The 18126-nt window shown below is 35.9% G+C and overlaps 1 protein-coding gene across 1 annotated transcript in view; it reads right to left on the bottom strand.

Moving 5' to 3' along the window:
* LOC104607281 (branched-chain amino acid aminotransferase 2, chloroplastic-like) overlaps window positions 1–10716 on the bottom strand; it is a 48982-nt gene extending 38266 nt beyond the window's left edge. The window contains exons 1-5 of the mRNA XM_010272897.3: window positions 10313–10716; window positions 10066–10151; window positions 8463–8640; window positions 1469–1645; window positions 1247–1378 (exon numbers count right to left, since the gene is read on the bottom strand). Of these exons, the coding sequence (XP_010271199.1) occupies window positions 1247–1378; window positions 1469–1645; window positions 8463–8640; window positions 10066–10151; window positions 10313–10438 (699 nt within the window). The 5' untranslated portion in view covers window positions 10439–10716. The remainder of the gene's footprint in view (window positions 1–1246; window positions 1379–1468; window positions 1646–8462; window positions 8641–10065; window positions 10152–10312) is intronic.
* Between the last annotated feature and the right edge of the window lie 7410 nt (window positions 10717–18126).

Below are 18126 nucleotides of genomic sequence, written 5' to 3'. Positions count from 1 at the left end.
GATTTGGTCTCTATGAGCAGGGAGAAATAGGAGAATTTTTGAAAATAAACACAATACAATAGATACAATATTAAAAGGCTTATAGGGCAGAATCTACTCATGGGCTGCAGTTCGCAGACAGCGAAAAGGATATATTTTCAACTTTTTTTTTTACTCTAGGAATCTTTTTTGTATCTAGATATGCAGTGTAATCAGCTTCTCAGTTTTTTCCCCTGTTTCAAACTCTTTTTGAGCAGGGCATTGTGTATTTTGTTTTTTCTTTTTTAATACATTACCTTTCTCTCAAAAAAAATATCAAGAACATTCGACTCTTCCACCAGGTCACTAAAGGAATGAATATGGATCCTTAGAAACAGCCAATGAAGGAGAATTTATGTTTCATAAATCACATGATTTAAACAATGATAACTCGTGAGCAATTCACCGCAACTGTAGCCATATGTACCAAAAATGGCACAATGACACAAGTCTAAAATGTCACATGCTTAAGTGAAATTCAAAGACTGGTTCAAATGAACTTCTACAAACTGCAAAGGGATGCTAAAAGTGTTGGTTAGATGGGTCATGTAGCCTCTCAAGAAAGGATTGTTGAAGATCTAAAGGACTATTGAGTGTAGCATATTCTTGCTGGCAGAAAAAAATGGGGAATTTGCATAAAGTTGTAAGAACATCCTTGGATATAAACAAATTGCAGCAACGTGGACAAAAGCAGAAAAATCCAGTGCAGAACATGTGGTGAAATTGGCAGAATTTTCCTTGCCAAACAAGAAAATTGCAGTACAAGTTTGAATATCTCCCGTTAAAAGAAATGAGGTGCATGATCACGAATTTACATCATCAACATCTAACTAAACCTTGTGCCAACCATATGGAGTTGGCTACATGCTTGTGTTTTAATCAACAGAAATATTGTTTTATTATCACTCAGGAATATTTGCCTCATATCAAAGTCAAAGATGAATATATGCTATAATAGGAAGAAACAACTCAACCCCCTCCACAAAACTTCAAAAAGAAAGAAATTAAAAGCTTAAAAGAAACCATAATTTAATGAAAATCATATCATTTAACATTGAGAATATAGTATTATAGTGCCTCCAGATCCTTCAAATGGAAATGCAGACGTATATTAAGTTATTAAAAGATTAGTGTATATCATCCATTTAAGTAAACTGGACCAATATAAGGAAAGGAAACCCCTACTTTGAGAACATGCATTTAAATTGAAGCAAGTTAATCAGCAAACCTTGAAATAGTTCCCAACAGGAGAAACGTAAATTAGAAAGGTATATTCAGGAGCTGGTGCCAGACCAAGAACAGCCCCACTTCCCATAAGCAATGGTCGGATGTATAAAGAACCTTTACCTGGAGGAGGAACCTGCAGTGAGGTATTTGGGGCTTGTCAGAGACCAGTTTAATACATATAGAAATAAATATCTTCAACTATTGAAACAAAATAGCACATTACCCAACGTTTGTTTGCCAACACAGTCATCTTTACAGCTTCCACAAACTGTTCAACTGTTGGGGCAGGCATGCACATACGCTCTGCACCTGTTCTCATTCGCAATGCATTTTCTTCTGGGCGAAATAGTAAAATAGAACCATCTTGTTTCCTGTATGCCTTCAAACCTTCAAATAATCCCTAAAGACAAACCAAAAATTAAGATTGTCAGAGAGTTCATTGAAACAACGCTTCTATATAAGGATGATGCTAATGTAGAAATCACTTTTTTTGGTAGTAAATAAAAAAGAAAATTTATTAAGGAAAAAAGTACAACAAGAAATAGATGAAGGTGATGAGAGAGAGATCACCAATAACAGGGCGGGGGAGAGACTCTCCAACTATTTAAACAAAACAAACATGCTAACTAGAGCTCCCACCCCACTCAATTGTTTCCCAAAACTTTGCTTCAAAAGATTCTCTCAATACATCTCTGAATTCAGGTAGTATTAAAACCCAATCCATAAGCTTTGAGCCAATCCTTAAACATATCTTCAACCTATTCCAAGCTTCTCCTTCAAAGATCCTTCTATTCCTTTCTTTCCATAGTTCCCAACACACAGCAGCTCCAGAAGATTTTAGCTCAATGCAAAGTAGGCCAGCACATGATGATTTCTCTAGGTGATCTTACAAACTAGATGGCCTTATCAAAGAGATGGAAGAAGAAGCCCCAAACAAAATATGAGAATTTACATCCATAACAAAGGTGAAGAACATCCTATTCCTTGGACTCACAGAGAGCACACCTGCTGGCTAGTTGGGGGCATTTTCTCTTGATATGATTTTGTGTTAGGATTCTTTCTAGAGAAACCACTGAAGCCAGACCAATTTCCAATTATGCCCTAGACTTTGGAGGTAGATGGCCAAAACTAGAAAGTTGCATTTAACCCCAGACTTGATTATGATACTTCACTAGGTTTTGAGTTGTCTTTGATATGCCAACCAATGAAATCAGTCAAGGGTCAAATACTTGGGCATGTTGGGGCAGTTTGGGGAATCACCTGAGTGGGTGATTATAGTGATAGCATCAGCCCCTTTGTCAGACAAAGTGAATATCAGGGTTTACACTCTCTCTGATGAAAACCTAAATTGTCGATAGTGGATTTCAATTGTAATTAAAATCTGATTTGCAAAGTATATTTATATATTATATTACTATTTTATGAAAAAGGTTTTAATCCCAGGATCCATCTGAGTAGAGAGTGTGACACTACATTTTCCAATCAAGGAAGAGGTCCTTCCCTGTGGCCAGTGTTTTGATGATTATGGGCTAAGAGGTTAGGTGCAAGAGACCATTACAGGACTGATTACCTAATGGGCTTTATCTTACATAAGTCCAGTATCCTTGGGTCTTCATGGGGTGACTAAATCGAATGATCATTTATGTGTAAATGTTGGGCCCAAACTGAGCCCAAGCTGATAGGGCTAAGGGTTCACTGCCCCTTAGCAATGAATTCGGCCTAACCACTACCAAAGGTGGGGTTGAACCCTTATGGACTTGTATGAGACCTTTATGGGTCCCATGCCATACAATATTCTGGCCCAAAGTGGCCATGCAACACCTTGGGACATGAACCATTAGAGAAAATGGGCCTAAGGCCCACTACTAATATGATTAGTTAAGTGATCACATGAAAACTTCATATGATTTGGGTTGAAAATGGGCATGGATCTAGGTACGGAGCATCCATTCTCTTAAGAAAAGAGTTATCATCAATTATAGATAAAACCCTAATCAAAATTTGATTTGGATCGGCTCCTAAATCCTAATTAGGTTAAGAGAGTGCTCTATAAAAGGGACTAAGAGGGGAGGGGTGAATTCACCAATTCTCTCCACCCTCTTGCTTTCTTCTCATCTCCCTTTGCCTCCTAGAAACCCTAATTTAACCCAGCTGTGATAGGGGCTGATTTCCATCAATCCTCTACTGTGTTTTTGCAAGAAAAACATTAGAGCATATCAGGTTCACATACCCACTTCAATCTAAGCAAGTTCGAGACCGGTTTTTGCTATAATGGTGTTGTTGAATCGATTTCACGTACACACTGTGCCATTTTCAGTTGGAGGCCGATTTTGGGACTGATATTGAGCGCGAACTCACTCTGAGAGCTGCATATTGTGGACTTCATATCAGGTATAATCAATTTTAATTTAGTTCCAAATATGGTCAGGTTCAATGCAAGATCGATCCCGAAATTTCAGATTTCAAAATTAACAAGAAATCAGTTCCCGAGTGGGGTTAGAAAAAATTTTTAAAATTCAACCAGCCACTAAACTTGGTTCAGCCATGTTTAATCTGATTTCTAATCCTTCAAACATGGACTAGCAATTTCTGTAAGTTTTTGAGAGACTCATCATAAAGGAAGACCCTGATATTGTGATAAATTGGCCAAGGGACAGATATAGTTGTTTCCCTTTTTTATGAGGTCTTATCTATAACTGCTTTTTAGTTTTGAGTTCTGTTTTGCCTTCCTGTTTCCTAGTTTTAGGCTTGTGTTCTTGACATCATTTGGTGCTTGTAATCTCCTCCTTTAATCCTTCCATTTCAAAAAGGTTTGAAACAAGGAGATTTGTTTTCTCACCATATGATTAATAAAAGTTTGCATTTTGCTACTGATCAAAAAAATATTAACAAATAGCTGATAAAAAGTATTAACAAATAAAAGGAAAAATAGAAGAATCATGTATACAAGTAGGTATGAACCAAAGGCTAATTTCCTTAAGTTGGGTATTTTCCATGTTAGGAGATTTTGGAAATAAAATCTGGCACCTACCAAAATTTCATAAAAGTGTAAAAATTCTAAAGATATGTATTATAGAACCTTGTGGCATTTTAGATCAAACCAAGATCCTTAATTTAAAGATTCATAAGTTTGATCATAGAGCAAAACTATAATCAAGGACCCTGTAACAGCAAGAGGGCTTATAAAGATATGTACTATAGTTAAGCAAAACTACTATAATCAAGGACCCTGTAACTAGCCAATCGTAGTCTTTTATTTCTCTTTATTATCCTTATTACTTTTTTATAGACTTATTATCCCTTATTTATTATTTTTCTGTTATTGGAGAGGACACTTTTGTCACTGTAATTTTATGACTAAACAGGGGTATTTCTGTAATAGCTCATCCTTAGCAGAAGGGAGAAAAAACTTCTCCTTTCTCTACTTCAGCTGGTGTTTTTTCCCTTTAACAGATCTGATTTCTTCTATCTCTTCTCCTTCTTTATATGATTCAAACAGAAATTTTTTCATGTTATTGTAGAAAATTTCTTAATCAATCAAATCCAAACATCCTTCTTTTTCCTTTCAGTTCCTGAGAAATTTTGGGGGAGATTCAGTATCTGCCATGCTGACCATGTTTTAATTCTTTTTGCTTTTTCTTTTACTTTTTCGAGAAAAAGTAGCAGAGTTTCATTAATAAAGAAAACAGAGATACATGAGATGATGTACAAACAAAAAACCTAGAGGGAGCCCCCTAGGAGCTACACAGGAAGAGAATCAAGAGACCTATCACTATATAAATCATCCAAATGAACACCAAATTTTTCTAGGCCATCTGCTATTGAGATATTCAAATTCTTTTTTCTGGAAGTGATGGTGCATTGGAGATATTCTCTACTTTCAAAATTTCAAATACAAAGAAAGTTAGAACAAGTGGCATATGCATTTCAAGAGAAGCGGTGGGGCTGGTTGATTGGCTCAAGAGGTGTCCTTAAGACCTATGACCAAGGTTCAAAATTTCACAATGTATCAGACCATATCAGCCAATACATATCGTTCTGGTACAAGTCCGATACACGGAACGTATAGAAATTATCTGTAGCGTTCCTTTTCGTATGTATCGGTCTGTATCGGACTGTTTCGGGTCTGTATCGGCCAATATGTTCCAAAACAGTCCGATACAGCCTGATACAAGTGCCCTTCTCTCTCACTAATTTCATTAAATTACATTTAGGGCCGAATTACCTCTCATTAATTTTATATTTACTCCTATATTTAAGTGCAATTTCTCTCTCATTAATTAGTTAATTACTCTTGTAATCAATGCATAATTTTAAATTTCAATTTCAATTTTAGCGCCTAATTGGAATTCTCTTCTCATTAATTTCGTTAATTAATAACCCTCTTTCTCATTAAATTCGTTTTGTTAGTATCAAACTACAAACTTAGCAATAGCACGATTCAAACCTTAGCCATTAGGCTTTAACAACTAGAGGTTCACCACTAAGCCACGCCCATTTGCTTGCTATAGGCTTATGCATTTTTATTTTTAAGTAAATTCTCTTTTTCTTAGTGTATGCTTATCAATAAATGTTAGAATTAATTATTAAAATTTATGTATTAATAAATATCAAGATAAATTATATTGATTATTTTAAAACTAATGTATATCAATATACATTTTAGTTTTTTTTCACATTTTAGTTAATCCATCATTTGTCCATAGTTACTAAGTGTGTCCCAATATCTCGAAATTTTATATAGACCATTAAATTACAGTTTTTTTACTTTTACATAACTTATTTACAATCATATAAAACTTGTAACTGTCATTATTAATATATTTTTTAGGATTTATTTGAGTTTTTTAGCATATTTATGCGTATCTTGATTTTTCGTGCATATCCATACATATCCAAAGTGTATCCCAATATGTCTCTTAAAATTATCTTTTTGATACTTTAAACCTTGCCTATGGCTAGCGAGAATACCTTATTAAAATGGTATTGTTGAGCATAAAAATTGACATCTTCTAGAGGTCACCAAGGCTCTTCTTTTTCAAATAGAAGTTCTTAAATCTTATTAGAGTGATATTGTCCTCACTACTGTTATCTTTTAAGTCATATGACTCCAATATTAGGTGACAAAACTCCTCACTCCATTTTTTTATGAGTAAAACTCCTCACTCCTTTGTGTTCCCTTATGGTCCATCATTTTCTCTTCAGCCACACATCATAAAAACCAATAAGGCCTATAAGTGTTATAGTCCTATTTCAAATAAATGATAATGTCACCTTTTCTGAGTCTATTCTTGATGCATTTCCTTTATTTATTGTGCTCCTAAGCCACCTATGAAGGTTTACTCTTGATGATGCTCTAACCAGACAACCATTGCTGTATTACATCAGAATGGTACCTGGGAATTGATTCCTCTTCCTCCTGGAAAGAAAGTGGTTAGGTGTCAATTAGTTTACACAGTAGAATTTCTTCACAACCAATCTACTGAACATCTTAAAACTAGATTGGTAGCCAAGGCATTTACACAAGCTTATGGTGCCGATTATGCTGAAACCTTCATACCTATAACTAAAATTTCATCTAGTTGTGTTGATTGGATGTAAAAAACAAATGTATATTCAGATGACCATTTACATGAATTTTACACTGAGAAACCACCTAGATTTGTTGTTTGAGGAGACTGTATAAGGATCACCTATAAACTAAGAAAGGTTATATATCAACCTAAGCAATTAACACATTCCTAGTTTGGCAAGTTGAATATGGTTGTTCTTATTTTGGCATGTAAAGGTGTCAATTTGATTATTCAATTTTTTGTCAGAATTCAGCAACTCGTAAGGTCATTCTAGCAGTCTATGTGGATGATATTGTGATTAGAGGAAGTGACACCAAGGCTATTGGGGAACTTAAATTGTTTCTAAAGCAGTGTTTTCATATTATAGCCTTATAGGAACTGGATAAGTTATGATTCATCCTAGCTATCAGAGTTACTCAGTCCAGAAGAGGTTTGCCTCTCACAATGAAAAATATGTACTTTACATGCTTGAAGAGGTAGGTAAATTAGGTTCTAAACCTATCACTACTCCCATGGGTTTGAATACTAAATTTGCATCAAATATGGAAAGGTGAGTTGATAATCCAGGTCAGTATCATAGGTTGGTAGGAAAATTGAATTTTCTAACTACAACTCAACCATACATCTAATTTATTGTTAGTGTCTTCAATTAGTTTATGGATTCTTCAAGAGTTCCTCACCTTCATGTAGTTTTCCAAATATTATAGTATCTGAAGGGATCCCAGCCCCCATATTCATGTAAATATATCTGACTTTACTGATGCAGACTAGGCTGGTTCACCATTTGATCACAGGTCCAATATTGGTTATTGTACATTTCTTAGAGGAAATAGAAAAGTAAGAAGCAAAAGTGTTGTTGTTAAATCAAGTGCCCAGGAAAATATCTAGCTATGAGTCACATTACATGTGAGCTGATGTGGCTGAAGAATCTTCTTCAATAAGCGGGTTATGTTGTATCACTTTCCACACATCTTCATTGTGATAATCAAGCTTCCATACACATGTTTCATGAGAGAATAGAATACATTGAGGTTGACTGTCATTTTGTTAATGAAAAAGTCCACAGCAATGATACCGTTTCCAATTAAAAAAAAAAAAAAGGTCCACAGCAACGATGTTGCCACTCCTTACATTGAGTCAAGAATCAACTTACAGATCTCTTTCTTAAAGTGTTGATTGTTGAGGTGTCCTAGAGTAGACTCCATTGTGTCTGAGCTAGGGTTAGATGATATATACTCACCAGCTTGAGGGGGAGAGTTAGAAGTATAGACCAGTCGACTGCATCCTTTTATTTCTTTTATTATTACACTTTGTTTATTTTTCTGCTCCTTGAGCTGAGACACTCTTGTTGTTGTAGTTTTAACTATTCAACTGCATTTTTGTAATAGCCCATTCTTACTTCTTAATGGAAATGGAGAGAACTTTTCTCTATTGTTTCCCTTTTTATATGGTTAAAAGTTAAAAACAGAAATCTGTTCACCACCAATTTAAATATGTATTTTTAGTTTTGGATGCTGCAATAAAAATGCATTAATGCATGATACAAATTGATCAAGAAAAGGCTGTGACATACAAGATCTAAAGTCTATACATTGAAAATAAAGAAATAAAATGCCTACCAGTGCAATGGTTCAGATAACTAACCTGCCCATAGTTTAAGACACCAGATGATGGGCTCAACTCAATGTTCCCAAAACGCTGCAAATCACCTTTTGAAAATTTCCCATTCTTGGAGCATTTGGTGACATACATATAATCAGTTGGCACAAGACCAAATCCAAGATCATCCCAATTTATATCAGCCAATTCATATGTTTCAGTGCTGTTGTTAACCAATAAATGTCAATATTTGCTACAGGTCAACAAGCATAAAAATCCAATATTTAGAAACTAATAAATGCTTCCATGCTTGAACTCATATAACTGCTCAAATGCTTTTGACTAAATAGTCAATTTGATCTATATTCCCAATGTCTTTGCATTCCAAGTATTGAAGACACCCAGCACTGGAAGGGTGTTTCATGAATGAGATCATTCATTCCACCCACAAAGAAGTCGGATACTGGTCAAGATTCACATGGAAATGAGATGATTTTTTTTTGATAAATATGGAAATGAGATGATTAATAAAAACATTTTTGGATACCATATTAATAAGTGGATAAAACGATTAATCTTGCCAATCCAAAAGATGTCTCTCCCACTTTGAACTTCACCTAATGAATTTAGTGGTTGTTTCCAGTATTAACTTTGAATTACAACCACTGGGGACCAATAGGCATTTTTAAGACTCATGTGCATTTGAGCTAAAAACAAGTTCCACTGGTTTAGCATAGCTGTCCGGCCCTAATACAAAGCCTGAAGCCCGGTGTACGTTACACAATTTCTTAATTCTATCTTCTAATTCCATATTTTTTTTTTACTTATTCCTATCCAATCACACATTTGGCACCTCAAAAATATGGAATTAAAAGAGCAAGTAACCTTCAATATATAATATATATATATATATAGAGAGAGAGAGAGAGAGATTACCTAATACCCATTTCTAAATGCAACATTGCAAGAATCTGAGTTCGTGAATGCACATAATATTTGCAGAATGGAGGAAATCAAAATAGACGTTAATCTCTAATACGCAATTGTAAAATCATGTTTTCCTGATTTTGGCATGCCTATTCTTGTTTGAATGAGAAGATCAACCACCCGACCAACCTTCCACCCAAATTTTCCTACCGCCTAAAACTCTGCCAAGAAAGCGCTGCTTTACGTTTGATCCTATGTGCCCGGAGAATGCTATGCGTTCTCCACTTTCGGACCTCGCAAAGAGAGAACGTGTTTTTTCCTTTTAGTTTCTCTCTCATTCGCGGAGCGAAGAAAGCGGGCTTTACCCCTGCTACCGCTATCCTTGGGAAACCAAAGGAGCTACCGAAGGAAAGGGATGCAGTCTCAGAGAAAAAAAGGACGCAGGTTTCATGAAAAATCTCTACCATGAAATGTTTTTTCGGAGCTAGCTAAACATGGTATTATTGTGAGAGCTAAACAATGAAATCCACTTCATCCGTTCATCGGAATGCTCGCAACATTTATGCACATGGAATATTTTCTTGAAGCCAACCAGGAAAATCCATTCCACCATAATGTTTTCTTGAAACAAATATATACAAAAACACCCACATAAAGAATTTATTTGATCTTTGAATAATAGCGAGAAAGAATGACTTCTAAATTGTGTACGATTACATACCTACAAATATCAGATAATGCTGTTCCTTGAGATACGGTGGAATTCACTTGAACACAAGAAGAAATGAGAGACGGTTGATTCTGTAGCTGCAAAATATACAAATCAATAAGCCAATGTCACAGAGAGAGAAAAGCAAGACCAAATCAAGACTCCCCTCCACGAACACGGTCTTTTATCAACGACCAACGTCATTAATCGCGATAAATAATCAGAAAAGTGAGAAACAGATTGAACAAAAAAGAGAAACCTTGAGGAGGGGCAGGTGTCGGCTGTTTGTGAAGGAAGCAGGGAGAAGAGTGGTGAAGTTGCGCGACGAGAAGAGAAGATGGTTCGGTTGAAGCTGAAGTCCTGAAAGGGCGAAGCCGCTCCCCATTGGAGATTGATCGTCTCTGAGCTTCCGTGAGAGCGCGAATCGAGCAAGCGAGAGCGAAACACAGAGAGGGTGGGGGAGATGGGCCGCTGGACTGGACTACCGTGTTTTGTTGGTGAGAGAGAACTTAAACTGACGGGGGGATCTACAGTCAAACAACTGCAGAATATACGAGAGAAATTTTGCCTACAACACAATGATGCAAACAATCTACTTAGGATTGTAGTTCGATAATAACGGTTGGATTGGAATAATTGCCGTACTCTATATTGTCGAGTCTCGAGTCGGGTATCATACCCTCCGGCAGCGTAGATAGAAATTTCCTTCATGTGCATGGATGATGGCGAAATGACGTGGCATGTCACGAGTGAAAAATGGTATTTCAGTTTTAGGCATAGAGTCCAATCAACCCTAAATGTTTTTGAATCGTACGGCTCAGAAAAGTCCGAGGACAGCTGGACAGGACTTCAGACATAACACGTGCAACATACGTGTCTTAATTTTTAATTGATAACAAGGACTTCAGATCTGCTACGAACAAAACGCGCCAAACGTTTCCCAAGCGACCACACTGAAGCCGCAAATTAAAAACACTCTGTATATGCTACTCAACTATTCCGATTTCCGAGTTCACATCTGCCACAGAATGTGCCTTTCCCCCAAGGCCCCAATAATGTCCCAGCACACCCCCGCCATGTATCGGTAACATCTCGCGATGATGACATTATTGATTCTGGTACTAATCGGGAGATATTTTCAATGCACGGCCGGGATATGTTATGTAACGTTGTGGGGAGGAGATGTGAATTCTCCCTAAAACGCTCTAAGTGCACATCTCAGCGTGTATTGAGAACATATTCCATAAAAATTATCATTAGAAAATGTTCTCAATGCACGACTGGGATGTGTTATAGACGTTTTTGGGGCGTATTCTATGGGGTAGATTTGAACTCAATTGTTTCTACATTCTTGCCTATATAATAGGGGTGAGCAAAAAAAGTTGAACGGAAAAATTGGTTAATTAATCGGTCGGCATATAATATATATATATATATGATATATTATTTATTATTTAAAATATAATATTTTATATATATTTATAATTTTTTGTTATATATTTATATAATATATTATAAAAAAAACCGATGAACTGAATTGGTCAACCTGTGAATCGAATGGTTTCAGTTCAATTTCAGTTACCGATTTTCCAAAAATTGATAATACCAGTTCAATTACAAAAAAAAAACATAATTCAATTAACCAAACCATGAATACCCCCTACCATATAATACTAATTGCCATGTATTGAAAAGAATTACGCCCCACAAAATACACCTCACAAGCACCTACTCATCCCAATGTGCATGAGCAACATGGGCTCCCATTGAGAACCACGAGAGATGTTCCGCTAAGATATGTATGTGGAGACCAGATCTGTGCCTCACACCTGGCACCTCACAAACGCCTCACACGCACATCCTCTCATCCATTGGGAGCATCTCATCTATTGGGAGATGTTTCCAATGCACGGTGGATGTGCCTGTGAGGCGCCCATTTATGAGGAACAGATCCCATCACATGTATGTGGGGCTCTATGATTGTGAGGCGCCAATGTCGACTCTATTGGGAATATCCCTCGGTTGGAAACATCTTTTATGATGATTTCCAACGTGAGACGGTTGGGAGCGTTTCAAAGGGTAGTAAGGAAAAAATTATCATCGATAGAGGTGGTTGGAAAAGTTGATTTCCAAAAGTCTTTTTAAGACAAAAAAAAGGAGTAGGGAGTAGGGCACTGAGATTCCTGTATTCTGTTGACAAGACATATCTTACATCCCGTATCCCATATATGATTCCTAATCAATGAGATTCATTCCATTGTCGTGACTCGTGAGATTCAATCCAAAGCTCAATAAAGCATAATATTTTCAGAACAAAGCAGACTCCGATTTGGATATGCTTTTGCTTTGTAGCTTTGGCACGTGGGGAGCAAAAATGAGACCCAAAACTGTTTTGACCGTCGCCCGTCGGTAAGAGTTGCTTTTAAAAATATAAGGATATAAAGTTAAAACACTTTTTAAACTCAACGCAAAAGCTTATAGGAAGTTTGGTTGAGCTGCTTTTAATAAACTGCTTTGGAGAATCCATTGAGTGCCCGTTTGGGAAGGCTTTCTTGCAGCGGGGACTTCTGGTTCTGCAAGGTAGGTCTCATCTCATCACATGGAAAGTTTACAAGTTATGTTTTGTGACAAACCCAAAATGCCCCAATATGTTTTTGTTTAATTATAAAATTGATTTTCCATGAAGCTAGTTTTAGTAGCTTCTTTAGAGTTGCTCAATAAAAGCATTTCAATCAAAGCTGAAGCCCTCTAAAACCGTTTCTGAAAGAGTTTTAAAGAAATTTTTTGGCATCCTAGATGCCTAGATAACAATAAATTTGAGCTTTTAGGCTGTCTCTGTTGGCTAGAGGACAATAAATTTTAGTGGAAATGGGTAATGTATCTTACATAATTGACAACGTTAGGGAATCAAACGGATCGGATCGGATTCGAACAAGGGTATTATCCAAATCCAGTCCAACATCGTTATGAACAGATCCGATCTGATCCAATCGGAACGGATAGACATGGATTTGAATTTGAATCAAATTAAGAAGTCGAATATTCAAATCTGATCAGATCCGATTTGTTTTCTTTAAAAAATAATAAATTATTAAAAAAAATAAAATATACCAATTTAAATAAATAAAAACAAAATATATAAGTATTTTTGAATTATTTTCATCATATATATATATATATATTTATAAAAATAAATAATATATCAAATTTACAAAATACAATATAAATAAATAAATAACATATATATGTGAATTATTTATATTTATATAAATAAATATATAACTTATGATCGGATCCAATCATGATCCGATCCATTTGCATCTCTAGACAAGACAATTGAGGCTTCATCCAAGAAAAAACAAAAATTGGGGCTTGGTTCTTTTTTTTATGGATAATTAAGTTGTTTATTTCACCCTTGGCTTAACGTATCTTCCTTTTAATGGCTTGAAGTGCTTATTATGTGATGTTTAAAGCTTTTCAAAAGTTCAATTTATTCTAGCTTTTCAAAAGTTTTTTGCATGTAATGCAAACAAAAATACTCTTGTTTGTGCTTTTTAAGAGAAAATTTTCATCTTATTAGTAATAAGGAGGAATGAAAAGTTAAAAACAAGGTTTTTTTCTTTGTATTACATAAAACACATTATAGGCGATTAAGGAGTAAAAAAAGATAAGGATGCATGTGATGGGGTTTACTTGACTTTATCCCGGAGGAGAGAGGTTTCTAAATGGGTATTTGAGAATAATGGCCCAAAAAGGTAATGTGTAAACCTCAAGGTATAATGAGTAGGGGTGCTCACGGTTCGGTTCGGTTAATCAAACTGTGAGGTTATTTTGTGAATTAAATCGACTTGATCAGTTTTTTGAGTATTCAAATCGAAAACGAATCGATGCAACCGGTCGACTGGTTAATCACGATTCGGTATTTTTGGTTTTTTATGCACTCAAAATAAAAAATAAAGGAGAGAAAGAGAGAGAGAGAGAGAAAGGTCACCGGTTGACCTAGGATTTTTTTCCCATTGGGGAAGAAGAAGAGAGATGAGAGAGAAGTGAGAGGTGAGAAACTGAACTTGAAGGCTGTTGGTCGAAGCCCAAAGGTCGTCGGTCAAAGACTCGGAGGCTGTTGGTCAGTCTGGGGAAGAAGAAGAGTAGAAAGATGAGAGACTGAGAACTAAGAGTGAGAGAGAAAGGGAAAGGCATTTACTCTGAGAGTGAGAGAGAACTGGGAAACGAGAGACTGAGATCTCGAAGGTCATCAATCGGAGCCTGGAGGTTGTCGGTCGGTCTGGGGAAGAAGAAAACTAGAGAGATGAGAGACAGAGAACTAAGAGTGAGAGAGGGTGATTCGAAGAGAGGAAGAATGGAAGATTAGAAAAGGGTATTTGCAATTTTGCAAATACTAGAAGACTAGCTAGTTGTAACTAAGTCACCAAAAAGGTGAAAACGACAGAAAGTCTGATTTAAAAGAGAAAAAAAAAAGAGAAAGTAAGAATGCCGAGAAGCCTATTCGATTTTCAAAAATATAAAATATAAAATATAATATATATTAATATACATATACTGGTCGATTCGATTAACTGCCAGTTTTTTTTTTAAGGTTAACCGAAACCAAACCGAATTTATCGATTTTTTAAGAATATCAAACCGAAACCAAATCAACCAGTTCGGTTAACCGAGTTTTTGGTTTGGTTTTGCTCACCCCTAATAATGAGATGTAAGTCTCAAAATTAAAAAAAAAAAAAAAAAACTAAAGTTTAAAAATGATAAAATAACATATGATATGCTTAAAATGTACATCTATAAAATAGAACTTTATAAGGAATTTTTTTAGAATAATAACTTCTAGGCTTTTAGTATTCAACAAGATAATAACTAATTAGCCAACAATAATCTTTTACATTTTAAAGTTTCAAAATCCAAACTTCTCAAATTATTCAAATGATCAATCGTAACATTTTAGATTATCAAACTCTCAGTCACCAAATTTGTTTCCATTGATGGAGGGCTTTTGAAATTCCCAATTATCTAGCCAAGTTAGAGCCTTCTGTTTTTTTCTTTTAACCCTTCTTTGGGATGTCCTGTATCTTAAGGAAGTGTTGCCAAGCCCACGTAATTTTGTCCACCAATTTGACTTGAAAGGCTCGTTTGTTTTTCGGATTTTGAGAAGGGGAAGTGGGTCAATCTATATTTTGTACCTCCTCAGAAGAGTAAACATCCTTAAAATAGGAAACGATATTTTCTACAATTAAACCTTGGTCACTAGTCCACCTTCCATCATCCATGTTAAGCCAATCAATATGATTCCTATTCTACTCGATGAAAAAATTGATTAATCCAATCCCCATCTTCCAATTATAGATGTCTGGAATTTTGTCTCCAATAAGATTCTTGGAAATTTAAAAGGGTATTTCTTCTAGCCTCCAATTTATAAAGATGATGCCTTATATCCACATTATTAGCCAAGGTTTCTACCACCCAAATCTCCTGCCTTATAATATCATTTTTGTATGTCTAATTTAATAAGTAGCAAAACCATTAATATGAAAAATTTTAGGCATTCTCAATAATAGAATCATAACCCTCAGCCTCAAGCCATGTATTATAGAATCTAAAAAGTTTAAGTTTCCGTCTAGACGAGAAGATCAAATCTATCATAGTCAAATGGTGATATGAGCCCTAACTAGGGGACCCAAAACAATTGAGACATTTTGAAAAAAAAAATACAGACATTCAAGAAGGGGATACGAAAACTTTATCCAAATTCCTAAAAAGATTATCCAAACCATGAACAAATTTGAACCATGAAATGCCACCTCTTCTGAGTAATAATTCCTGTAACTCAAAGTCATGAATTAAATCAATAAACTATGAGAGACATGACAATGATTATGATATCTAGCATATCTAGCAAGACGAAAAGAAATCAAACCATCCTCACTAACAACTTTGCTCATTAAAATCTCCTAGAATAATAGGATCCAAAAATCAAACCAAACCCTAGCTCCATAATACAGATGCCAAAATCTCTCCGAAGATGCTTCCCAAGCCCAAGAAATTTAACTGACCCACATAGTAGTTAGTATGAGCCAACTTCAACAAAGTAGAATTGATTCTAAATTCAAGGCTGACAACATCCATCCTTGCAAACTCATGCTTCATACGATCGAATTGATCATCAAGATTATCTACTCCTCATGACATCACCAGTTGCCCCTCATTTTTCCACCTTTGAAATGCTCAAGTATCCTTTTGTCGAGAAAGAGCCAAATTATACCCACCCCCTCTAAAGTCACTTACCAACATTGACTTCAAGGCTAACAAGAAGGCTCAGTCTCCATCCTTCTAGAACCACCCAAAAATTAACCAAACATTGGGTGGTGCCACTCTGTTCACAAAGGGGTTTCATCCTTCAACTAGGGGCTGAAATGGTTTATGGTATGCTAAGTTCAGTAAAACTCAAGATCCTAAACTTTCGGAAAACTAGTGAAGGTATCCTTTTTGCACCCATGACCTACTTGTTCATAAGCAAAACAAACACCAGGAAAATGTTCATAATGAAATATTACCCAAATAGTGGAAGAAATAAACACACCACATTTAAGCGGCTGGTTAATATCTATGAGAACCTTAACACGAATATAATGGCCTTTATTTTGAATCCCCTAAACAATACCAAACTCCTCACCAACCAATAGACCAATATCATTATCCAACATATTAAATGATAGATCATGCACCTAAACTCACACCTCAACTTCATTCAAAGGAATGGAAAAAGGAACCTATCCTTCATGCCATTCCTTTTAACCACACCCATTGTTCAAACACCATCCACGAATCATACATAGTAACCTTATCAAAATAATAACTATCTGTAGGTATATGTTGATTGCCATGACCATGGGGACACAAAAGGTGCTAAACCAATGCCACAAGAATGCCCGTGACGAGTTCATAACTCGGCACACATCTGCAATGAGCTTAGAACCCGCATAGACTTGCAATGAGATCAAAGCCCGAAATGAGCTACGATAAGCTCAAAACCCACATAGACTTGTGATGAGATCAAAGCCATCGCACACCTACGATGAGCTCAAGTTCATCGCAGGTCAGAAACAAGTAAAGAAACAAGTGCTTCACTAATAACGCTTGTGACAAAATGCCCAATAGGATTACAAAAGACACGTAAGACAAACATTAGCGTCACCCGCGCCACTTCAGTCTAAGAGGCTTGCAAAAGGAAGTAGCACACGTGTATTATGAGAATCCTCAAACGAAAGGAAAACTCGTACTTGAGATATCTCATAGAACACACGGCAAAACCCTAGTGGTGTTCCTTGACAATTGACACCAAATCACTAAATCGAATATTCCCTTCCCTAGTGGGAATCAAACACTTTTAGCTCATTCCCTTTGGGACCTCGGGATCTCTCCCTATAAAAGGTGGTTTATCTCATAACAAGAACATCATTCTATTTGCCCTAACCTTTAGCCTATCCCCTACTCTAGCCTTCCTTCATCTTTCAAAGAGACCCCAGTATGTAGCCTTACCTCCCTACTCACACTATCTCTAAAAGAGCCTTAAAGTAACCCCATTGTAAAGGTTTCAACCTTACCTTAGCTGCAAGGATTTTCCATAAACCATATAGAGCCTTCAACAACTCATCAAAGGAAATAAACTATCTCGAAAACACCCTACTAAAGAAACATAATCTCCATTCTTCAAATTGGACAAGGTAAGGTCGCCCTCTAACATCAAGAACTTCAACTCCTACTTCATGGACTTCATTAACGGCTCGAATGAAAGCTTCATGCAAATCCTAAAAGTTCTCCATGGAACCACACTAAAAATTTAAACAACAAAAAACAAACAAGAGTAAATGATGAACAAGAACCAAGCAAAATCAACAACCAACTAATATTAAGAAACCAACAATAAGCAAAACCCAATAGACAAAAGACTACCCTTTTATACACCACCAAAAAACCCCTATACAAAAAATTAAGGGTAAATCTCTTAAACTATCCCTACTATTTAGCGTAATGACACGTGGTACTCTTACTGTTTAGCTATTG

This window comes from Nelumbo nucifera, chromosome 4, assembly GCF_055504915.1.
Source record: "Nelumbo nucifera cultivar China Antique chromosome 4, China Antique-T2T, whole genome shotgun sequence".
Lineage (NCBI taxonomy): Eukaryota > Viridiplantae > Streptophyta > Magnoliopsida > Proteales > Nelumbonaceae > Nelumbo > Nelumbo nucifera.
This window is presented reverse-complemented; position numbering and strand designations above follow the sequence as displayed.